A 26,305-nucleotide genomic window follows, 5' to 3' on the forward strand; every position below is an offset into this window, starting at 1 on the left:
CTTGGTGGGAATCGGCCAGTGTGATAATAAAAATAATAAGAACTAGAAAGAAAATAGAAGAAAACCCAAAGGGGTGTGTATATATATGCTTGTACATGTATGTGTAGTGTGACCTAAGTGTAAGTAGAAGTAGCAAGACATACCTGAAATCTTGCATGTGTATGAGACAGAAAAAAAAAGACACCAGCAATCCTACCATCGTGTAAAACAGTTACAGGCTTCAGTTTTACATTCACTTGGCAGGACGGTAGTACCTCCCTGGGCAGTTGCTGTCTACCAACCTACTACCTAGGATACTAATTCTTATTATATTTAAATTAGAAGTGGCTAAATACATTTAAATTAGAAGTGGCCAAATATGCACCTTAACTGTTACACATCTAATATAGTATAATAACTTTATTTACTACAAGTACATGTACAAGGTATACAGGCCTAGCTTACATCAGTGACATTCTACTACCTAGAAAACCGCTTGTTATGCTTAGCATTTCGGGGAAATTAGGTCAGTTTTTTCCCAGGCTGCGACCCACACCAGTCGACTAACATCCAGGTACCCATTTTACACTGATGGTGAACACGGACAGCAGGTGTCTTATGGAAACACGTCCCTAATGTTTTCCAGCCATACCAGAGGAGATTCGAACTCCAAACCTCAGTGTGTGAGCTGAGTGTGCTAGTGATCAAGCTAGCACATTTCCATTATAGGTGGATTTGCTCAACATAAGCTTGCATTTGCATTCCCCATTTTACACACATCCTCCTTAACTAAACAAATTCACCTAATTAATGACAGGTTATAATTATAATTATCAGGAAAATAACCCAAATTTTCTATATTGCAAGTGGCTGGAGGTTGATGAAGTTGACCTAGATGACTTCCTAGTCAATCAGGCAATTCCAACTTGCTTCAACCTGTGCAACTGTCCTCTTTATCAGCCTTCTATTCATGACATATATTGGTTTAATGAAATTATCCTGATCCTCTTCGGTTGCAGTGACAGTGTCTCCTAGAGCATCTTGCAAGCCTAGTAAATTTTCCTGTAATTCCCCTTGGAAATTGCAGCCTCTCCTCACTTAATGATGGAGATAGGGGCCTAAGACCCCGTCGGTAAATGATTTCATCGCTAATCGAGGAATCACCCTTTACTGACACTTCAAAAGTGTCACCACCCAAAATTAAAACATTTAATCTTTAAAAAAAAAAAATATTTTTTTGTTAATATTTTTGTGTGTCTGAAATGGATTAATTGGATTTCCATTATTTCTTGTGATTTCGCCATTCATGAATTTTGCCATTCAGCAGACTCTCTGGAACAGATTAATATACATGTATTCATATTCATATATTTTATTTGGACATGATACATAGTTGTACAATGAATTATAGTAGTTGGGTGAACATGCCAAAAGCCCCTTGTATGCAGAGCATTATGGGCAGGCTTAAAATTAACCTAACACACCAGCTAACCCCTTTATTGTGAACTTCTTTTGCACTTCTTCCATTTTCCTCTTGTTTTTTCTCTTCCAATTGCTGCTGCACTTTTAACTCTCTCTTCTACTGTGGGATACACAATAATGTACAAATTTATAGATATGTAGTCTTGGAGATTGATGCTGAAATGCATCACTAACCCATTTACAATGAACTTCTTTTATATGTCTTCCATTTTCCTCTTGTTTTTTCTCTTCCAAGAGGATAAAACAACAGGAAATTTGTACAAATATGTAGTCTTGGAGACTGTGAAAGCTAGTGTACTGAGTGGCTGTAAGGAGATTAAGATGCTGGATGCTGAGATGCTGTGCTGCCGACCCAAGTTCTCATACAGTATATAATAACAACTTGTCAGAGAACCCATCATAACTCCAAGTTGTCGGTAAATGAGTACATCGGTAAGTGAGGAGAGGCTGTATTCACTTTAGTATTATCCATGAAATCCTTATCACAGGGTGTCCATCAGTACCCTTAATTTTGAGCAAAATTAACTTATGGTTTGAATGTTTTTGTAGCTACAGCACAACAGTTGGACAATTGTTGCACCTTGTGTAATGAGAAATGTCCAAAGACCACAATGTTTGGTGATTCTCAGTGTCCAAATAGTGATTTTAATGTTCCTGCATGCCAGCAGTGTGTAAGATAGGTACAGGTACACATTAGTACAATTATCAGTACTATCAGAGCCATAGACACTGGCTTGCAAGCCATTGTCGGTCCTGTAATACTACGCCAAAATACTAGTGCCTTCGAATCTGTTGGGAGAAAGCTAGTAGGCCTACATGTGAGAGAATGAGTCTGTGTGCTCAGGGTGCACAGTATAAACAAATTCAGGGAGGTTGCAGGGCATTGTGGGAGTGCCAATTCAGTATGCCTTGTTCACCATGCCTAGTGGTAAGGAATACCTCACTCCCCGGTGAATTGGGACTCTTCCCATCCCAAGTGATAGTTCTAACACGGAAGTGTCAATGAAGATGAATTTCGTGGTTTTGAGGAATTTGTGACTGAAAGCAATGCCCAGGATACCAGAAATAGTGCTGAAAACTCAGACAACTATCAACTATCCACCTCTGGCGATGAGCCGTCTGGTTCATGTTCAGTTGTACCACAGCGAAAGAGGAAGCTCATATTTTCTCATGTCTCAGAAAATAAGTAGGTTTATTCAGGTATACACAAATACAGTTACATAGATTATTGTACATAGCAGTGTATGTATAGAGAACTGAGGATAACCCAAAAAGTCAGACAGAGTGACATATTTCCAGTACCTGGCTTGGGCTTGCCATATGTGATTTTTGGTAAATATTTTTTTCTCACTGGTTTGTTGGACTATCTTATTGAAACTTGGGCATTGCATGATGAAAAGATGCTTCTTAACATACACCAAAACTGAAAAAAATCGGATGATAAATAATGGAGTTCACTTCTCAGTCATTAGGCACACCTTAGCGGTATATTTTTGTATGGTTTTTATGGTTGTATTCTCATTTTTTTTTTTTGGTCCCATTTCACAGAATGGAAGATATATTACAGAAATAGATATGATTTGATTGGTCACGACAAAAATTACCTTGAAATTGAGCTCAGAGTAGCGGAAATGTTCGATTTTTGCCGATGTTCAATGAACTTTCTTCTGTAAGTCAAGTTGGTTAACTTTATTAAGTGTATTATAACCTAACTACTCTGTAATTCGGCAAACTCAGTAATCCGGTACACTACAGGTCACAATGATGCTGGATTTGTGATGATGGACTTGTATTACAGTTAGTAAAATTAGTAATGGGAATTGTTTTATTTCAGTATGATACACTGTTTCTACAAAAGCTTCTATATTGGCAGGAGTATTTCAGGCAAACTTAGGAGTAATTTAAGATTAATTAAGCAATAACTATACGTGTACAGTGGACCCTCGGCTAACGAATTTAATCCATTCCAGAGAGCTTGTCCTTAACCGATTTTATCGTTAGCCGAATTAATTTTCCCCATAAGAAATAATGAAAATCTAATTAATCCGTTCCAGATGCCCAAAAGTATTAAAACAAATTTTTTTTCATGTGAAATATACAATTTCCTACACAAAAAACAGTGATACATGAAGAATAAATACTACATGCAGAATAAAGACTACATGAAGAATAAATGACACTTACCATTTATTGAAGATGTAGCGATGAGTGATGAGATGGGAGGAGGGGAGATGATGGAGGTGTATTAGTGTTTGGAAGGTGAATCCCCTTCTATAAGTACTTTAGGTACCAAGTCCTTTTCCAGAGTTACTTCCCTTCTTTTTTTTAATGCCACTGGGAGCAACTTGTCAGTCACAGGACCTCTGTCGTACCAAAAGTCTGTCCATAGAGCTCTGTACCTGGCCTTCCTTTAAGATTTTCCTAAAATGGGTCACAACATTGTCATTGTAAATGTCACCAGCACAGCTTGCAATAGCTGTGTCAGGGTGATGTTCCTGTATAAAGGCTTGCACCTTTGTCCACATTATACATGTGTCCTTAATCGTTGAAGAAGGCAACTTCCTCCATCTCTCTATCCCCTCTGAAGCAGTTTTCTCAGTTGTGGTCTCTTGCTGTTACAGATGCTCTTGCAGCTCATCAGGGGTTAGTTCTTCATCGTCGTCCTCCACCAACTCTTCCACGTCCTCCCCACTAACCTCCAACCCATGGACTTCCCAAATGACACAATATGTATGTATTGTACCACAACTGGTATAGGCTCCTCAGGGTTAGCCCCAAACCCTTCAAAATACCTCTCTTAACTTGTACACATTGTGGCCACAGTTTTCTCCAAGCAGAGTTCAAGGTCCTGTTAGTCACTCCCTCCCAAGCCTTACCAATAAGGTTTATGCAACTAAGGATACTAAAGTGATCTTTCCAAAACTCTCATAGGGTCAGTTCAATGTCTGAGGTCACTTCAAAGCACTTTTGAAACACTGCTTTGGTGTACAGTTTTTTGAAATTTGAAATGACCTGCTGGTCCATGGGCTGGAGGAGAGGAGTGGCATTAGGAGGTAGAAACTTCACTTTGATGAAGCTCAACTCCCCTGCAATTCACTCTGGCAAGTCTGGAGGATGAGCAGGAGCATTGTCTAATACCAGGAGGCACTTGAGGTCCAATTTATTTTCCAGGAGGTAATTTTTCACAGTGGGGCCAAAAACATGATAGAACCAATCATGGAAAATGTCCCTAGTGACCCATGCCTTACTGTTTGCCCTCCACATCACACACAAATTAGCCTTGACGACACTGTTTTCTTGAACACTTGGAGTTTGAGTGATACACGAGTAGAGGCTTCACTTTGCAATCCCCACTAGCATTACTACAAAACATTAGAGTTAGCTTGTCTTTCATAGGCTTGTGTCCTGGCAGTGCTTTTTCCTCCTGTATAATGTAGGTCCTGTTTGGGATTTTCTTCCAAAACAGGCCTGTTTCGTCACAATTGAACACTTGTTGGGGTTTTAATTTTTCAGTGTCTACGTACTCTTTGAATTCCTTCACATATTTTTCAGCCGTTTTTTGGTCACAACTGGCAGCCTCACCATGCCTTATCACACTGTGTATGCCCCTACAATTCTTATATCTCTCAAAAAACCAACCTTTGCTGGCCTTAAATTCACTAACATCACCAATAGTTCCAGGTATTTTTTTTTAATTAAATCGTCATGCAACTACCTTGCCTTTTCAAATATGACTGACTGTGAAACAATATCTCCTGATAATTGTTTGTCGTTGATCCACACCAATAACAGTCTCTCCACATCTTTAAGGATTTGCGATCTCTGTTTTGTTAGCATATTTTCACCTTTTGCAGCAACAGCTTCTTTGATTACCTTTCTGTTGGCCAAGATAGTAGCGATGGTTGATTGGGGTTTGTTGTACAACCGGGCCAGCTTGGAGCCACGCACTCAGCTTTCATGCTTTGCAATTAGTATCTCTTTCTTCAATTCGACTGTACACTTCATCCTTTTTACCACAGGGTTGGCACTAGAAGCTTTCTTGGGGCTCATGGTGGCTTATTTAGCAGCTACAAGCCCTAAAAACAATGGAATAATACAAAATGTATTGAATGTATGCATGGAACCGTCCGCCCTGGCTTGCAAACAATGGCACACTAGCTGAAGGCAGGGCAACTGAGGCGCACTCAGGCCGGACGGCCAGGCAGATGCGTTTGGGATGATTGTTCTTAACCAGATTTTTCATTGTTGGCGAGCCAATATTTTTACACTAAAACGCACTGCTATCCAATTTTATCGCTAGCCAAAGTCATCGTTAGCCGAGGGTCCACTGTATTAGGAATTTTATTTTTACAGTCATTTGGGTGAGTGTAAGTGTCAAATTCTGTAAATTCAACATTGTAATCTTTATAGAGAATAAACTTTGAATTTGAATTTGAAATGGGGAGAATTACAGGTATTGAGAGAGAAGTTTATTTTGTTTTGGATGTGGTCATGATACAGAAAAAGAATGTGTGGTTTTCACATAGCTGATGATGGGGGGGTGTTAGGGAGATGAGGTGTTTTTTAATGGTTGCTTTGAAAATGGTGGGTGAGTCTGTGATTCTAGAGATTTTGGGCAGGGAGTTCCAGATTTTTGGATCTTTTATGTACATTGAGTTTTTGAAGAGATTTAACTGGGCACAAGGAATGTCATAGAGATTTTTGTGTCTGGTATTGTCTATCGGTCCTGTTGCAACTATCAAAAAAGTGTTTTAGTTCGGGGTTAATATTTTAATTTATGGTTCTGTAAATGTAAGGTGACTTGGTTCTGGCAAACAAGGAAACCCTTGTTAATAATTTAGAAATTACAGAGGAACTCGGCACAAGCGACCATAATTCAGTTATGTTTAACATTGAATGGAAGTATGATAGTAGGAACAACTCAGTAACGGTCCCAGATTTTTGCTTAGCAGATTACAATGGGCTAAGAGAAAACTTATCATCTATTGACTTGGGTAACGAAGAGAGCTATCAATATGACAGCTTTCTAAACACTATACGTGCTGCCCAAAGAATGTTTATCCCGTGTAAAGAAATTAGATCGAATAGAAATGACTCAAAATGGATGAATAATAGGCTCAAATATCTTTTAAGGCAGAAGAGAGGAATTTATAGGCACATCTAAAGAGGTGAGGGTCATCTTATGAATCAATATATTGACATTAAAAGCGACGTTGAAAAGGGAATAAGAAAAGCTTAACGGGACCACGAAATTAAAGTTGCTAGAGATTTGAAAAATAACCCAAAAGGTTTTTTCCAGATTTATAGAATAAAAGTTAGAGATAAGATAGGTCCTCTTAAAAATAACTCTGGGCATCTTACCGACAAGGAGAATGAAATGTGCTCAATTATTAATAATTATTTTCTCTCAGTTTTCATGCAGGAAGACACTAACAATATCCCAGTAATTAATTTTATAGTGGGCCTGAAGATAAATTATGTAATATCACAGCCACTAGCGAAATGGTTATGAAACAAGTAGACTAACTGAAACAAAATAAATCGCCAGATCCTGATGAGCTTTTTTCAGTGGTTCTTAAGGAATGCAGAATGGAACTCTGTGAACCATTAACTAATATTTTTAATTTATCTCTTCAAACAGGTACAGTGGAACCTTGTTTTTTGGCTGCTGTGTTTATCAATTGATTCGTATTTGGCCAGTTATTCAGGAGAAATTTTGCTCCGCATATTGGCCATATTAGATACATCAGCCCGCCTCCCGCCGGGATGCCACTGTATAGGTGAGACAGTCTCCCTGTGTCTCTCGGTGACTGAGCATATACTCCACGCACTCATCCAAACATTTCCGTAAAATCCATTGGTTTTTGTGCTTCTTTATTAAGTACGACTGTGAAATAAGCCACAATGGGCCCAAAGAAAGTTCAGAGTGCCATCCCTTTGGTAAAGAAAGTGAGAAACACAATGGAATTTAATAAAGAAGTTATTGAAAAATATGAGAGTGATGTTCGAGTGCTAGAACTTGCCAGGATGTATGGGAAATCCAAATCAACAATCACTTCCATCCTGGCAAAGAAAGTAGAAATCAAGAAAGTTAGTATTGCATGCAGGGAGTGTAGCAGGCATGCAGGGAGTGTAGCAGACATGCAGGGAGTGTAGCAGGCATTCAGGGAGTGTAGCAGGCATGCAGGGAGTGTAGCAGGCATGCAGGAAGTGTAGCAGGCATGCAGGGAGTGTAGCAGGCATGCAGGGAGTATAGCAGGCATGCAGGAAGTGTAGCAGGCATGCAGGAAGTGTAGCAGGCATGCAGGAAGTGTAGCAGGCATGCAGGGAGTGTAGCAGGCATGCAGGAAGTGTAGCAGGCATGCAGGGAATGTAGCAGGCATGCAGGGAGTGTAGCATGGGAGGAGGGAGTGTAGCAGGGAGTCTAGCAGGGAAACAGTGTGGAAGGGAGGCAGGGAGTGTAGCAGGCAGGCAGGGAGTGTAGCATTGAGGGAGGGAGTGTAGCAGGGAGGCAGGGATTGTAGCAGGGAAACCAGGGAGTATGGAAGGGATGTAGGGAGTATAGCAGGCATGCAGGGAGTGTAGCAGGCAGGGAGGGAAATAACCCCAGAGAGGGCTTTGATACCTGAAGTCCTTATGGAGGGGGATTCCCCTTCCAAACAATAATCAGTCTTCCCTCTCTCCTCCTCCCTGTCTTCCATAAGCCAACAAGAGTCTTCAATAAAGGTATGTAATAGGGATTTAAATGTTCTTAATTTATTTATTTAGTTCTCATTGTTTTGTGTTTGTAAATCTATAATTAATCTTTGAAAATGTATTTTTTGTGAATAATTTTGGGTGTCTGGAATGGATTAATTGTATTTACATTAATTCTTATGGGAAATATTGCTTGGAATTTAGGCCGACCTTCTGGAACGGATTATGGCCGAAAAACGAGGTTACACTGTATAGTGTCTGATATGTGGAAGATGGCTAATATAATTCCTATTTTTAAACAAGGGACAAGTTGTTACCAATAAGCCTGACCTCAATTGTAGGCAGATTACTAGAGTCAGTTAAAGCTGATATTATAAGAAGCCATCTTGAAAAGCATAATTTGATTAATGATACTCAGGATGGATTCACGAGAGGCCGTTCCTGTCTAACTAATTTCTGAACCTTCTTCAGTAAAGCTTTTGAGGGTGTTGATCACCATAAAGAATTTGATATTGTTTATTTTGACTTTAGTAAGGCTTTTGATAGAGTACCACACCAAAGACTGTTAAAGAAAGTGGCAGCTCATGGCATTGGGGAAAAAGTGCTCTCATGGATCAAGTCTTGGCTCATGGACAAGAAGCAGATTTTTAGAGATTTTTTAAGAGATTTTGCCACTGAAGTGGCTAGTTTATTGTGCACCCCATATCCATCCTGTGGACGGTAGCACAAGAGCATATGGATACACAAAAGGCCCAGGAACTAGGCCCCAAAGGGTTAACAGGAATTCATATAGATTTATATCTACATATCTATAGTTCACTTATCTGTTACAAGCAAATTTAGGAAATTTGCTTAGTATATCTGGTATCTTATTTTCATTAATAAGATATCTTGACATGTCACAGGTTATTATACTGTCTGTCTCTGTATTCCTCAATAGGTGGACAATTAAGCACATAGTGTTCAAGACAGTGACCATATGCCTGATCACATAATTTACATTTGGTTTGATCATCATCTGTGTGTCTCCCAAACTGCCAGAAGTACTTGTAACCAAGCCTAAGCCTGGCCACTACAACATCAGGAGGATTTAGACAAACTCAATATCTGGTCAGAAAAATGGTAGATGCAGTTCAATGTATATAAATGCAAGGTTCTGAAGCTCGGGTGAATAGGACTTTGGGGTTATGGTATGCAGCAAACTTAATTAAGACAGCAATAAGTAATAAGGCAAACAGATTACTGGGATTTATATCAAGAAGTGTAAGCAACAGAAGTGCAGAGGTTATACTGCAGCTTTATACATCATTAGTAAGGCATCACCTAGATTATGCAGCTCAGTTCTGGTCTCCATATTACAGATTAGACATAAATTCATTAGAAAACACTCATTGTAGAATGACAGAATTAATACATAGCATTAGAAATCTTCCATATGAAAAAAGATTGAAGACTCTTAAACTACATTCACTTGTAAGACAAAGAATGAGGGGAGACATGATGGAAGTATATAAGTGGAAGATGGGTATTAACAAAGGGGATATAAATAAGGTTTTGAGGATATCCCTCCAAGAGAGAACCCACAATAATGGATTCAAATTAGATAAATTTAGATTTAGAAAGGATATAGGAAAGTACCGGAATTCCACCAATCACCTCATGAAATTCAACGATGCCCTACTAGTAATCAGAGAGCCAAATTTCCGCAGACGTAAATGCCTTGAATCATCATTAATCACTGTTTCTAACACAAGCAAAATAAAGGCAGCTTCATCATCTCTGAAGTATTAGCAAAAATCCTCCTCAAAACAGTAAACCCCTGCCATCATGTACTCTCTGCTACACAAGAACACAACAGAGAAGGAACAGACCTTCTCAGATCCACCCACTAACAGAAATATTTGTCTAACCTATTTTTATGTTACCCAAGTCATAGCTTTTATAAGCTTTTACTCGTGCAAGTTGATTGTTCTACCGTATTGTATTACTACTACTCTTACAACTTATGTTACTACTGCTACTACTACTACCACTAGTATTGCACCTCACTTTGAACCTATATATACCCTCTGTGTCCATGTATTGTTTGTAACAGCTTGATAAAGCTCCTGGGGAGCAAAATGTTGCCACAATAAAATGTCACATTAGGTGCACTTGTGTCCTTGTACTGTAATATTACTGGCATTACTTAGGACAGTTGTGCAAGACAGGTATACAATACCGACAAGATGAAAGTTAAGACACTTGTGCAACATCTGGTTATCTTTATTGTAGATGTTTTGCCATCCAGTGGCTTATCAATACAGATTCTTGGACATAATAACCCATCAATTTGGGTAGGACCTACTTCCACTAGGGAATCCTGCCTACCAGTGACTATGCCCTCGTCTGCTACACATCCCTATTCACTGACGCCTATATAAGCGCCAATCTCCTTGCCTCTGCTTCAGAATCTCTACAACCATGGTGCTCTAAACACCACCTCCAAGGCTGAGGGACTGATTACCTCATCTTTTGTGTATAGTTCTTCTGTTTTCTTATTATGTCCAAGAATCTGTATTGATAAAGCCACTGGATGGCAAAACGTCTACAATAAAGATAACCAGATGTTGTACAAGTGTCTTAACTTTCATCTTGTCGGTATTGTATACAGTGGACCCCCGCATAACGATGGCATCACATAGCGATTTTTCCGCATACCGATTACTTTTATCGCAAAATTTTTGCCGCGCATACCGATTAAAAACCCGCTTACCGATTTTCGTCCGAGACGCGTCCAATGTGCCCTCAGCCAGCCTCACATGTGCCGGCCGTCCCATTGTTTACCAGCCAGCCTCCGCGGTAACATCCAAGCATACACTCGGAATATTTCGTATTATTACAGTGTTTTCGGTGCTGTTTCTGGAAAATAAGTGACCATGGGCCCCAAGAAAGCTTCTAGTGCCAACTCTGTGGTAAAAAGGGTGAGAATTAGTATGGAAATTAAGAAAGATTTTGAAGGGTTTGGGGCTAACCCTGAGAAGCCTATGCCAGTTGTGGAATCCATTGTGCCTACTTCAAAGATTAAGGAAATGTGTGCACAGTGGGTTGAACTGCAAACCTTTATAGATGAAAATCACCCTGACACAGCTGTTGCAAGCCGTGCTGGTGACTATTTCAATGACAATGTTGTGGCCCATTTTAGACAAATCGTAAAGGAACGGGAGGTACAGAGCTCTATGGACAGATTTGTTGTGCGACAGAGGTCCAGTGACTCTCAAGCTGGTCCTAGTGGCATTAAAAGAAGAAGGGAAGTAACCCCGGAAAAGGACTTGCTACCTCAAGTCGTAATGGAAGGGGATTCCCCTTCTAAACAGTAAGAAGATAATGCTCTCCCCTCCTCCCATCCCATCAATCATCACCAGATCTTCAATAAAAGTAAGTGTCATTTAATTGTGCATGCCTTTTTCAGTTTGTGTGTATTAAAATTAACATTTCATGTGGTAAAAAAAATTTTTTTTCATACTTTTGGGCGTCTTGCACGGATTAATTTGATTTCCATTATTTCTTATGGGGAAAATTCATTCGCATAACGATTATTTCGCATAACGATGAGCCCTCTTGCACGGATTAAAATCGTTAACCGGGGGTCCACTGTACCTGTCTTGTACAACTTGTCAGGCACTGCAACATCATGGAATCTTGGTTCAGAGGACATCTACATGCCCTTCTTCACGGCTACTACAACTAACCCATCAATTTGGGTAGGACGTACTTCCACTGGGGAATTCTGCCTACCAGTGACTATGCCCTCGTCAGCTACACGTCCCTATTCACTGACGCCTATATAAGCGCCAGTCTCCTTGCCTCTGCTTCAGAATCTCTACAGCCATGGTGCTCTAAACACCACCTCCAAGGCTGAGGGACTGATTACATCATCTTTTGCATATAGTTCTTCTTATGTCCAAGAATCTGTATTGATAAAGCCACTGGATGGCAAAACGTCTACAATAAAGGTAACCAGATGTTGCACAAGTGTCTTAACTTTCACTTAGGACAGTGCTGACTTGTGATGCTGTGTAATAGAGGAAGTTACTTTCCGTTAAATTTTGATTGGAAAGTAGATTATATAGAGTTTGATATGGGTTGATGTGATCATTCAGCATTTAGGTTAACTAGTAATTATTTATATTGTGTTGAGTTACAGTAATGATATCTGTAATAAGGGGATGTTTTGACAAGTGTGTACTTAATGTATGTTGGTTAAGTAGAGTGTAAAAACTAATAAATATAATGAACTAAAGAATTAACTAATTATTTTTTTTTTTATTAACACACTGGCCGATTCCCACCAAGGCAGGGTGGCCCGAAAAAGAAAAACTTTCACCATCATTCACTCCATCACTGTCTTGCCAGAAGGGTGCTTTACACTACAGTTTTTGGTATAAACCTAGGTAATAAATACCGACAAGTTGGTGTCTTTCTAAACCCACTACAGTTTTTAAACTGCAACATTAACACCCCTCCTTCAGAGTGCAGGCACTGTACTTCCCATCTCCAGGGCTCAAGTCCAGCCTGCTGGTTTCCCTGAATCCCTTCATAAATGTTACTTTGTTCACACTCCAACAGTGCGTCAAGTATTAAAAACCATTTGTCTCCATTCACTCCTATCAAACACGCTCATGCATGCCCACTGGAAGTCCAAGCCCCTCGCACACAAAACCTCCTTTACCCCCTCCCTCCAACCTTTCCTAGGCCGACCCCTACCCTGCCTTCCTTCCACTAGAGACTGATACACGCTTGAAGTCATTCTGTTTCGCTCCATTCTCTCTACATGTCCGAACCACCTCACCAACCCTTCCTCAGCCCTCTGGACAACATTTTTGGCAATCCCGCACCTCCTCCTAACTTCCAAACTACGAATTCTCTGCATTATATTCACACCACACATTGCCCTCAGACATGGCATCACTGCCTCCAGCCTTCTTCTCACTGCAACATTCATCACCCATGCTTCACACCCATATAAGAGCGTTGGTAAAACTATACTCTCATACATTCCCCTCTTTGCCTCCAAGGACAAAGTCTTTGTCTCCACAGACTCCTAAGTGCACCGCTCACCCTTTTCCCCTCATCAGTTCTATGATTCACCTCATCTTTCATAGATCCATCCGCTGACACGTCCACTCCCAAATATCTGAATACATTCACCTCCTCCATACTCTCTCCCTCCAATCTGATATCCAATCTTTCATTACCTAATCTTTTTATCCTCATAACCTTACTCTTTCTTGTATTCACTTTTAATTTTCTTCTTTTACATACTCTACCAAATTCATCCACCAACCTCTGCAACTTCTCTTCAGAATCTCCCAAGAGCACAGTGTCATCAGCAAAGAGCAACTGTGACAACTCCCACATTATGTGCGATTCTTTATCTTTTAACTCCACACCTCTTGCCAAGACCCTCGCATTTACTTCTCTTACAACCCCATCTATAAATATATTAAGCATCCACGGTGACATCACACATCCTTGTCTAAGGCATACTTTTACTGGGAAATAATTTCCCTCTTTCCTACATACTCTAACTTGAGCCTCACTATCCTCGTAAAAACTCTTCACTTCTTTCAGTAACCTACCTCATACACCATACACCTGCAACATCTGCTATAATGCTATAATCTATAATGACAAGATTGTAGATAATGTATCACCAGTCTATGACTAGTGCTACATTATCTACAATCGAATATAAGTTGTTTACGATAAAGTGTAAAATAAAATATGCACAGTTCTAAATTGAAGGCTGTGTGAATTTTAGTAGTTATACAAGAATAAAATGGTAAACACGAGATATTAATAAATTTTAACCCTTTCAGGGTCCGTCCCGTAGATCTACGGCTTTACGTTCAGGGTCCAAACCGTAGATCTACGCCATGAGCTCAGCTCACTCTGATAAACTGTGAGTGGTACATTTGGGCCTAGATATGAGAGAATACATCTATGTGGTATGTGTGCACCACATAAAACAGATCCTGCAGCACACTGTGTATAATGAGAGAAAAAAAATGAAATCATGATTTTTCGATTAAAACAGCAACTTTGCAGTGTTTTTTCATATGTTTTTTATAGTTGTATTTGCGATTTCTTGGTCTCATTTGATAGAATGGAAGACATATTACAGAAATAGAGATGATTTTGATTGGTTTTAGCACTGGAAATGGCTTGAAACTGAGCTCAAAGTAGCAGAAATGTTAAATTTTTGCCGATATTCAAGAGTAAACAAACGACCTCACACGTCTAATACACACCAGCTGGTGGGTCTAATATACATTCACAAATATGGTGATGATATTTATACAATTATTACAGTATTGCATAACAGTAAATCTTCTATTTTTTGGTGTGAATAAAAATTCATTATGTGAATAAAAAATCAAAATGGAATTTATTTGTAAAGCCTCAAAACATAACTAATGAACAGAGGAAATGTTAGTTTAGTGCCAGGAATGCCTACATTGTTCATTCTGGACCCTATTTTGAAATTGGAATATTTTGAACTTTGTGTTAAATTGGCCAAATTAACAATTTCCGATCACTTTATTTTGTAGTTGAAACAGTTGACTTGGCGATTTCTTGTGCTCAATCGATAGAATAGAAGTAATACTAGTGAAATAGCTAAGAATTTGGTTGATTGGAATAATGTAATTGGCCTAAAATGGGAGTCAAAGTCGGCAAAATCGCCGATTCGTAAATATCGCTGACACATCAAAATTCGCGAGAGCATAATTTCGTCAATTTTCCACCAAATTTCGTACTTTTTGTTTTATTACCTTCACAAAAAGATTCTCTACGATTTCATAAGAAAAAATAACAAATTTTTTTTTTGAAAATTCTTGGACACTGGTGCGTGACTCCAGATTTGGGCCTTGGACCCTGAAAGGGTTAAATGGTAATATCTGTTGAAAAAAAAATTTTCAACAGATATTAAAAAAAAAAACTGTAACAACAGATACTGAGAAAATTGTAAATGGTAAAATAAGGAAGTGATAAGGTGAAGTACAAATATTAAAAAAAAAGTATGTATGTATACTTTTTTAAGGAAGTAATAAAGTGATCTTCTGGTGATTAATAACAGCTGAAACTATGAGGTAGAGTGGTGATTAAAGAATTAAGGCAGTTGATAAGTGTGAGATAAGCAAATCTGGTAGCAGGAATACACAAAGGTAACTCTTAAATTGTCCAAACATAGATCTACGTTCATATGCATAGCACTCTAAATGTAGATGTTTGATTTTACATTCTTATGTAAAAAAAGTAGATCTACTTTCGGAGTGCTACATGTACAAACGTAGATCTACATTTGGACAGTTATAGGGTGAAACACAAAAATAATAAAAGTAATATGGTAGTGAGTTTGTGTTGACCATCTTTGATATTGTTTTAATGTCACCTTTGCACCATTTATAAAATTTATAGTATTTTATTAAATGTTTATACAGTAGTGTATTTTATATTGTAATAAACAGAATAAAGGAAATCAGCTGTAATATGTATTATTTAAGCATGCGTACAGGTCAGAGAGCTGGTCGTAAGTATGAGTTGTCGGTAAACGAGTACATCGCTAAGGGAGGAGAGGCTGTACATATCTAGTGTGTCTGTTCTTTGTAGTATTTATTATTCTCGTTAATCTCTTTGAAATACTGTACTCCTTTAAATTAATATAATGTTTTTATTCCTATAATCTAGTTGCTCCTGTCTGTGTTGTATTTATTTCTCCCTTTTAGTCATATTTACCAACATGTAGTACTTTTAATTTGTTCTCAAAAGACATGATCACTTGCATTTAGATACACTAGTTAATATTTAATTTTTTTTCCTCTTTTCAAGTGAATGCAGGGTCTAGCATTAATGGTGTATTTCCTTCACTTATTCATACAGTTTTAATGGAAGTATTTGGCTGATTATTTATCGACTGTTTCAATCTAATTGGCTAATTGAGTTCTTTCTTTCTTTCAACACACCGGCCGTATCCCACCGAGGCGGGGTGGCCCAAAAGGAAAAAGGAAAGTTTCTCCTTTTACATTTAGTAATATATACAGGGGAAGGGGTTACTAGCCCCTTGCTCCTGGCATTTTAGTCGCCTCTTGCAACACGCATGGCTTACGGAGGAAGAATTCTGTTCCACTTCCCCATGGAGGTAAGAGGAAATAAACAAGAACAAGAACTAGTAAGAAAATAGAAGAAAACTCAGAGGGGTGTGTATATATATGCTTGTATATGTATGTAAAAGTAGGTCTTAGACAGGGATGTGTAATGTCACCATGGTTGTTTAATATATTTATAGATGGGGTTGTAAAGGAAGTAAATGCTAGGGTGTTTGGGAGAGGGGTGGGATTAAATTATGGGGAATCAAATTCAAAATGGGAATTGACACAGTTACTTTTTGCTGATGATACTGTGCTTATGGGAGATTCTAAAGAAAAATTGCAAAGGTTAGTGGATGAGTTTGGGAATGTGTGTAAAGGTAGAAAGTTGAAAGTGAACATAGAAAAGAGTAAGGTGATGAGGGTGTCAAATGATTTAGATAAAGAAAAATTGGATATCAAATTGGGGAGGAGGAGTATGGAAGAAGTGAATGTTTTCAGATACTTGGGAGTTGACGTGTCGGCGGATGGATTTATGAAGGATGAGGTTAATCATAGAATTGATGAGGGAAAAAAGGTGAGTGGTGCGTTGAGGTATATGTGGAGTCAAAAAACGTTATCTATGGAGGCAAAGAAGGGAATGTATGAAAGTATAGTAGTACCAACACTCTTATATGGGTGTGAAGCTTGGGTGGTAAATGCAGCAGCGAGGAGACGGTTGGAGGCAGTGGAGATGTCCTGTTTAAGGGCAATGTGTGGTGTAAATATTATGCAGAAAATTCGGAGTGTGGAAATTAGGAGAAGGTGTGGAGTTAATAAAAGTATTAGTCAGAGGGCAGAAGAGGGGTTGTTGAGGTGGTTTGGTCATTTAGAGAGAATGGATCAAAGTAGAATGACATGGAAAGCATATAAATCTATAGGGGAAGGAAGGCGGGATAGGGGTCGTCCTCGAAAGGGTTGGAGAGAGGGGGTAAAGGAGGTTTTGTGGGTAAGGGGCTTGGACTTCCAGCAAGCGTGCGTGAGCGTGTTAGATAGGAGTGAATGGAGACGAATGGTACTTGGGACCTGACGATCTGTTGGAGTGTGAGCAGGGTAATATTTAGTGAAGGGATTCAGGGAAACCGGTTATTTTCATATAGTCGGACTTGAGTCCTGGAAATGGGAAGTACAATGCCTGCACTTTAAAGGAGGGGTTTGGGATATTGGCAGTTTGGAGGGATATGTTGTGTATCTTTATGTGTATGCTTCTAGACTGTTGTATTCTGAGCACCTCTGCAAAAACAGTGATAATGTGCAAGTGTGGTGAAAGTGTTGAATGATGATGAAAGTATTTTCTTTTTTGGGATTTTCTTTCTTTTTTGGGTCACCCTGCCTCGGTGGGAGACGGCCGACTTGTTGAAAAAAAAAAAAAAAAAAAAAAAAAAAAATGTATGTGTAGTGTGACCTAAGTGTAAGTAGAAGTAGCAAGACGTACCTGAAACCTTGCATGTTTATGAGACAGAAAAATGGATACCAGCAATCCTACCATCATGTAAAACAATTACAGGCTTTCGTTTTACACTCACTTGGCAGGATGGTAGTACCTCCCTGGGCGGTTGCTGTCTACCAACCTACTACCTAAATTGAGTTATTTCCTTATATTTGAAATTCCCAGAATGGCATGATTGCTTTTTTTTTTTGTATTTTTCATAGGCATTTACTTCATTTCCATAGCATGTTATGTAGTCATTGTTCATTTTGTCGGATTCTTTTCTCCCCATTTGATGTGTACATTTACAATTACAAGTTTTTCATTTTTGTTCTGGATTTTTACTACAAGAATTTCAATAATATTTGTAAATAGTATTTTAATTTGCATAACCCAAAGAAATTTTTTAGCAAAATTGCCTTTGCTAAAGTGAGTAATTATCCTAGAATGTAATATTTTGATCACTGTGTCTGTGTGCTGACCTGCTGTCTCTCTTATATGTATTATCAGTGAGGCTTTCTAATGTACTAGAAAATGTGATGAGTGTTTTTGCAGTAATAATTTAGCAAGAACTTAAAGATACTACGTACTGGCTGTAACCAACATCAAGCCTTGCTAATCTCATATTGTTTCCTCTTCCAGCTGAACCAAGTGCCGGAAGAGTTATGCTAGGAGTGCCACTACCATGTAACTGGCAGAAATGCAATAGATACATAAAGACTACATGTTGAGTGTCAACAGTTAGCATCTTAAGGTTTACTTCAACATCCTGGCTTATAAGGGCAACCTCAACATCCTGGCTGCTACAAGGACAACCTCAACATCCTGGCTGTTACATGGAAAACCTCAGCATCCTGGCTACTACATGCACAACCTCAGCATCCTGGGTGCTACATGCATAACCTCAACATCTTGGCTGCTACATGCACAACCTCAACATCTTGGCTGCTACATGCACAACCTCAACATCTTGGCTGCTACATACACAACCTCAACATCTTGGCTGCTACATGCACAACCTCAACATCTTGGCTGCTACATGCACAACCTCAACATTTTATTAACGTAACTTTGTTCAGTGAAATATTGTAATTATTATTTTTACTAATTGCAGTGAATAATATAGTTCTGCACTACCAACAGCTATTGCGTGAATGTTTACCAAATTTTAGAGAAAATGTGCACATTTATAAAAAATAGGAAATTTATTGTAAGAAATTAGTAGTGAACTAATATTTTATTGTACAAGCATCCTGAATATAATGTATTTAACTTGGCATTTTTTTGAAAATCAAGCTTGTTGTGGTAATGTAAATAATTGATTAAGCTTTGTCATACTTCCATGAAAATAATTGATTAAGCTTTGTCATGTTCCCAGGAAAATAATTGATTAAGCTTTGTCATGTTCCCAGGAAAATAATTGATTAAGCTTTGTTATGCTTCCAAGAAAGTAACTGATTAAGCTTTGCCATACACCAGTTTATAAGTTTGTAATATACAATGCTTTCAAGAAGTCTTATTGTCTACGACTTGAGAATTGTCTTTTATTAAGTGCATAATTTTCCTGCATCAGAGTATGTTCATACTAGTCATCTTACTGTTATATTCCTGCATCAGCTTGCTCAAATTGGAAAAGATGCTTTAATTATATTTTCTCAGTAATTTATTCCTGATTTTCAGCACCATTATCATGCAGTGTATTGTGGCACTTTTATCAAGGTCTGCACTTGAAAAAAGTTTAAACATTTTTGAGGAGAACTTAAAAAGTTGTGGTATTTAGACAACAGAAGATGAGCATACATAAATTCAGTAATTTATAGACATCTAATTTCCATGTTTTTTAAAATATTCATTACATTACCTGTGTTTTCTCACTGCAAAAAGCAACTGTGTTCAGTGTTAAACCATTGTTACATATAAACTTAGATTAACTTACTAGTGTGCAGAGTGTAACTTTGTGTATTACTAATTTTTCTAGGTAATATGTCAGCAGGTTTCTGGAAAGAACATTTTAAAAATTTTTGTTTTGAAGATTATTATTCGGTATATTTATCTCTGTATTGCAATAATATTTCATAAATTAGAAATTTTACAGCAGTTCTCAATGTTTCAAAGATTGAAGATAATTCTTACAAATTATTTGCAAGATTTCAAATAGAAGAGAAACTGCAGTATTATTGTGAAAGTCTTTTGAAAATATATTTCTATAAGTAATCTCAAGAAAACTTAGAATGGACTGAATTATTTTTGATACTTAGAGGAACAAATATAAGGCTGTATCTGACACTACAAGTGTGTGTTTCTTAGAAATTCCTAAATATTGCTGTTGATTAAACTTGTATATTGAGACTGAAGAATATATTTATATTAGCATTCTCTTTATTGAAAAGACTTAACAAAAATCATCTCTAATACAATACAAAAGAAGTTTGTGCAGAAGATACACACAAACATTTAGCATCATAGAGACTTTTTAAATAGAATATATCTAATAAGACAAAATGAGAGTCAACAGTGGAGAGAAGCCTTATAAATGTTCAGTGTGTCTAAAAGACTTCTCAAGGAAATCCAATCTAAGAGAACATAGGAAAGTTCATACTGGAGACAAACCACATCAGTGTTCAGAGTGTCTGAAGGATTTTTCACAAAAATCCAGCCTCGTAAAACATATGAAGCTGCATAGAGGAGAGAAACCGTATCAATGTTCAGAGTGCAAGAAAGAATTTTCACAAAAATCACATCTGATACGACATATGAGAGTTCATACAAAAGAGAAACCTTATCAGTGTTCAGAATGTCGGAAAGACTTCTCGGATAAATCGAATCTCTTAAAACATATGCGAGTACACACAGGAGAGAAACATTATCAGTGTCCTGATAGTGTAGAAGACTTTTCACAAAAATCCAGTCATGTAGAACCCACGAGACTTTTAGAAGAGAAACCTTATCGTTGTTCAGTATGTCTTAAAAGCTTTTCAAGAAAATCGCATTTAATTCAACATATGAAAGTGCATACAAAGGAGAGGCCATATCAGTGTACAGAGTGTCTAAAATATTTCTCTGAAAAATCTAATCTTTTAAAACATAGACGAGTCCATACAGGAGAGAAGCCATATCAGTGTTCAGAGTGTCTAAAAGTTTTTTCACAAAAATCTAATTTAATCAAACACTTGAAACTTCACACAGGAGAGAAACCATATCAGTGTTCAGAGTGTCCTAAAGAGTTTAAACAAAAATCACATCTGATGCAACATATGAAGGTTCACACTAGAGAGAAGCCTTATCAATGTTCAGAATGCCAAAAAAACTTCTCAGAAAAATCACACTTATTAAGACATATGAATATTCATACAGCAGGAAAGATATATAAATGTTCAAAGTGTTTGAAAGACTTTTTGCAAAAATCATGTCTTGTAAAACACATGAGACTTCATGTGACACAGAAGTCTCAGAATTATTCAGTGTGCCTAAAAGACTTCAGAAAAATAACATCTAACGAGGTTCATGAGAGCTCATAAAGGAGAAAAATGATATTCATTTATAAGAAGTCTAGGATAATGCTTAATTAAAATCAAATCTTTTAAAATACTAAGCTGTACAAAACAGAAACAAAGACTCTTAATATTTTATATGCTATATGTCCAGCGAAGCAATGTGCTATCTTTTGGTGTAGGGTTTGGGAATGTATTTATAAAAAAATCATTATTATGATTGAAATTGTCATAATAGGATGAGCCACCTCTGGGTTTTTTCAGATTAATAAAATATTAATACATATCTACATTAGGCAGCAGGTGGGTCTATGGAAAATGAGGTGAGCCATAGAATTTACTAGAGGATAAAGGTGAGTGGTGCACTGAGGCATCTGGAGACAAAGAATGTTATCCATGGAGACAAAGAGGGAAATGTATAAGATTATTGTGGTACCAATTCTTTTATATGGGTGTGTAGCATGGGTTGTGAATGTTGCAGCAAGGAGACTGGAGGAGTGCAGATGTCATGTCTGTGGGCAATGTGTGGTGTGAATATTATACAGAGAATCTGTAGGTATTAGAGAGGATGAAACAAAATAGGATGACTTGGAGGGCATATACATAAATCTGTAGTAGAGGGAAGGTGGGATGGGGGTTCATCCTAGGAAAGGTTGGAGTAAGTGGGAAGGGGTAAAGGAGGTTTTGTGTGTGTGAGGTGGAAACAAACACATATGCAGTTTAATGTGTTTCTTTATTGACAACATTTCGCCCACACAGTGGGCTTTTTCAAGTCACAAACAGATCTACCTGGGGTGGAAGGTACGTGAGTATTTATAGTCAGGTTCAGAATGTTGAGGTCAGGTGGAGAATGCTGCATCTGATGATCTACCAGGTGGGGTTATAGAGTATAAAATCTTGGGTAGCTTGGAAGGGGTATTGGATAAGTTGTGAGCAGACCTTCTGCAGTGTTCTGTTCTTATGTGGGATAGCGATGAAGAAGTTTCTTGGCAAGTGGTTCAGCTATGTTATAGAAGCCATTGTTCTGGTTGAAAATGTTGGTTATAGAGATAAGCGATGATTCCAGGATTCTTCAGTATCGAGTGTTGTCTTCTGTGGCGATAAGTCTTGAGTTTCTGTAGTTAATTAAATGGTTGTGTGAATTGCGATGTTGTACACAGGCATTCCTTGTATCGTCAGTCCTGCTTGCGTATTGGTGTTCTGAAATACGTGTTTGGAGCTCTCTTGATGTTTTGCCCACGTATAATTTGTTGCAATCATTACAAGGGATTATGTATACCCCTGCAGAGGATGGAAGCTTGTCCTGTCTACTACTGGTGATGTCCTTGATGGTTGTGGTTGTGGAGGTAGATACTTGGAATGAGGTATCGGAAAAGATGTTGGAAACATGTTTGGCAATGGAGTTGGTGGGGAGGACTATGTATCTCTTCTCGGCAGTGTCTTCTCTGGGTGTGTTGAAGATGTTTAATGCCTGCCGTCTGCAGTCTCTGATGAAGTGACGAGGATAGTGGACTTTAGAAAATACTTGTTCAATTATAGTGCATTCTTCCTCAAGGAACTCATTGCTGCAGATTCTGAGTGCGTGCAGGAAGAAGCCTATAATTACACCACGTTTAGTTTTGGTGTTGTGGTGAGAGTAGAAGTGGAGAAGATCGTTTTGGTTGGTTGGCTTTCGATAGACTTTAAAACGAAGTTCATGGTCAGCTTTGCAGAGAAGAACATCAAGGAAAGGAAGAGTGTTGTCGACTTCTTCAAGTGTGAACTGGATTGAGGGCTCGACCTGGTTGAGCTTGTCTTGGAGAGCTTGAACGTCGAAGTGCCTGGGAGTTATGAGGAGAATGTCGTCAACATAACAGAGCCAGGTGACAGTCGAAGGAATAATGGTGGAGAAACGCTCAGCTTCCAGATGTTCCATGTATAAGTTCACCAGGATGGCACTGAGTGGCGAGCCCATGGGTAGACCAAAAGTCTGTTGAAAGAGAATCTGCAGCAATGAGTTCCTTGGGGAAGAATGCACTATAATTGAACAAGTATTTTCTAAATTCCACTATCCTCGTCACTTCATCAGAGACTGCAGATGGCAGGCATTAAACATCTTCAACACACCCAGAGAAGACACTGCCGAGAAGAGATACATAGTCCTCCCCACCAACTCCATTGCCAAACATGTTTCCAACATCTTTTCCAATACCTCATTCCAAGTATCTACCTCCACAACCATGACCATCAAGGACATCACCAGTAGTAGACAGGGCAAGCTTCCATCCTCTGCAGGGGTATACATAATCCCTTGTAATGACTGCAACAAATTATACGTGGGCGAAACATCAAGAGAGCTCCAAACACATATTTCAGAACACCAATACGCAAGCAGGACTGACGATACAAGGAATGCCTGTGTACAACATCGCAATTCACACAACCATTTAATTAACTACAGAAACTCAAGACTTATCGCCACAGAAGACAACACTCAATACCAAAGAATCCTGGAATCATCACTTATCTCTATAACCAACAATTTCAACCAGAACAATGGCTTCTATAACAAAGCTGATCCACTTGCCAAGAAACTTCTTCATCGCTATCCCACATAAGAACATAGAACACTGCAGAAGGTCTGCTCACAACTTATCCAATACCCCTTCCAAGCTACCCAAGATTTTAGACTCTATAACCCCACCCGGTAGATCACCAGATGCAGCATTCTCCACCTGACCTCAACATTCTGAACCTGACTATAAATACTCACGTACCTTCCACCCCAGGTAGATCTGTTTGTGACTTGAAAAAGCCCACTGTGTGGGCGAAGCATTGTCAATAAAGGATCACATTAAACTGCACATGTGTTTGTTTCCATTGTGTCGGTATTTTATACCATTTATTTTTATTGTGTGTGAGGTGTTTAGACATCTAGCAAGCATGTTAAATAGAAGTGAGTGGAGGCAAGTGGTTTTTATAACAACATACAGTGGAACCTCAAATTTCGAACTTAATCCGTTCCAGGAGCTAGTTCTAAAGTCGAAAAGTTTGAAAGGCGAAGCAATATTTCCCATAAGAAATAATGGAAATACAAATAATCCACTCCAGAAACCCAAAAATATTCACAAAAAAAAAAAAATTATAGATAGTATTACATTATAGTTTTACATACAATAAATATATAGTGTACAATTATTAATAAATTTAAATAAACTTATAAAATAACATTTTTACTTACCTTTATTGAAGATTGGTGATGGCATCTGGAAGATAGGGAGGAGAGATGGAGTTGGGGTTAGTGTTTGGAAGGGGAATCCCCCTCCATAAGGACTTAGGTATCAAAGCCCTCTCTGGGGTTACTTCCCTTCTCTGTCTTTTAATGCCACTAGGACCAGCTTGAGAGTCACTGGACTCCTGTCTCACAAAATAACTGTCCACAGTTCTCTGTTTCTGGTGCCTCTTTAATTAAGATTTCCCTAAAATGGGACATGGTTCTGTCACTGAACTTGTTGCAAAGATGGCTTGTTTCAGCTTGCTTAGGGTGGTACTTTCTCCACAAACATTTGAACATCATTCAACTTGGTGCAAATCTCCTTAATCTTTGAAGAAGGCACCTCATTCACTCCCTCTTCCTACTTCTCTGAAGCAAGTTCCTGAGCTATGGTCTGATACTGTTCCAGATGAAGCTCTTCCACCTCTTCAGTGGTTAGCTCTTCCCTGTGGTCCTCCACCAACTCTTCCACATCCTCACCATTCACCTCCAGCCCCAGGGTGTTCCCCAATGCCACAATAGAGTCCACAACAGGCAGAGGGTCAGAGTCAGCTTCAAACCCTTCAAAATTCCTCTTTTGGACACAATCTGGCCACAATTGTCTCCAAGCAGAGTTCAAAGTCCTACAAATCATTCCCTCCCAAGCCTTACCTTCAAGGCTTATGGAGCTGTGGATATTGAAATGATTCCTCCAGAACTTTCTTAGGGTCAACCTAGCGTCTGTGGTCACTTGAAAGCGCTTTTCAAACACTGCTTTTGTGTAGAGTTTTTTGAAGTTAGAAATGACCTGCTGGTCCATGGACTGGAGGAGAGGAGTGGTGTTAGGAAGCAAGAACTTCACTGTGATGAACCTGTAGTCCCTAGACAGTAGGTCTACCAGGTTTGGAGAATGTGCAGGAGCATTATCCATTAACAGGAGGCACTTGAGTGGCAAATTATTGTTTAGGAGGTACATATTTTCTCACACTGGGGCCAAACACTTCATGGACCCACTCTTTGAAAATTTGCCTTGTGACCCATGCCTTATTATTTGCTTTGCACAACACACACAGTCTATTCTTGACGACACTGTTTTTCTTAAACACTCCGGGATTTTCTGAATGATACACAAGTAAAGGCTTCACTTTGAAATCACCACTAGTGTTAGCACAGAATAAAAGAGTTAGCCTGTCTTTCATAGGCTTGTGTCTTGGCAGTGCCTGTTCCTCCTGAGTAATGTAGGTCCTCTTTGGCATTTTCTTCCAAAACATGCCTGTTTCATCACAATTGAACACTTGTTGGGGTTTAAATTTTTCAGTGTCTATGTACACCTTAAACTCCTGTACAAACTTCTCAGCTTCCCGTTTGTCTGAACTGGCTGCCTCACCATGCTTTACAACATTGTGTATGCCACTACGCTTCTTAAATCTGTCAAACCAACCTCTGCTGGCCTTAAATTCACTATTAGCACTGGTTCCAGGAGTTTTCTGTACCAGATTGGCATGCAACTTCCTTGCCTTTTTTACAAATAATTGTCTCTGAAACACTATCACTTGGTATCTCTTTATCCTTGATCCACGCCAGCAACAATTTCTCAACCTGATCGATTGTCTGTGGTCTTTTTTTGGTTAGCATATTAACACCTTTTGCAACATCAGCTGCCTTGATTTGTTCTTTCTTTGCCAGGATAGAAGCGATGGTCGACTTGTTTTTCCCGTACATCCTGGCAAGCTCAACAAGTCGCACACCATTCTCATACTTCTGTAATATTTCCTTCTTCACATCTATGGTGTTTCTCTCTTTACCACAGGGGTACCACTAGCAAGTT

The 26,305-nt window shown here is 38.6% G+C and overlaps 1 protein-coding gene across 3 annotated transcripts in view; it reads left to right on the forward strand.

Annotated features, from left to right (window-relative positions):
- The window catches only part of LOC128689832 (zinc finger protein 271), a 38,177-nt gene extending 14,852 nt beyond the window's left edge, over window positions 1-23,325 (forward strand). The window contains exons 3-5 of one of the 3 annotated variants that reach the window (XM_053778326.2): window positions 1,697-1,893; window positions 7,103-7,241; window positions 18,397-23,325. In XM_053778326.2, the coding sequence (XP_053634301.1) occupies window positions 20,256-21,272 (1,017 nt within the window). In that variant the 5' untranslated portion in view covers window positions 1,697-1,893; window positions 7,103-7,241; window positions 18,397-20,255 and the 3' untranslated portion in view covers window positions 21,273-23,325. The remainder of the gene's footprint in view (window positions 1-1,696; window positions 1,894-7,102; window positions 7,242-18,396) is intronic. The other 2 variants (XM_053778324.2, XM_053778328.2) reach the window with 2 other exon arrangements.
- Window positions 23,326-26,305: the final 2,980 nt, after the last annotated feature.

Source organism: Cherax quadricarinatus, chromosome 22, assembly GCF_038502225.1.
Source record: "Cherax quadricarinatus isolate ZL_2023a chromosome 22, ASM3850222v1, whole genome shotgun sequence".
In the NCBI taxonomy this organism is placed as follows: Eukaryota; Metazoa; Arthropoda; class Malacostraca; order Decapoda; family Parastacidae; genus Cherax; species Cherax quadricarinatus.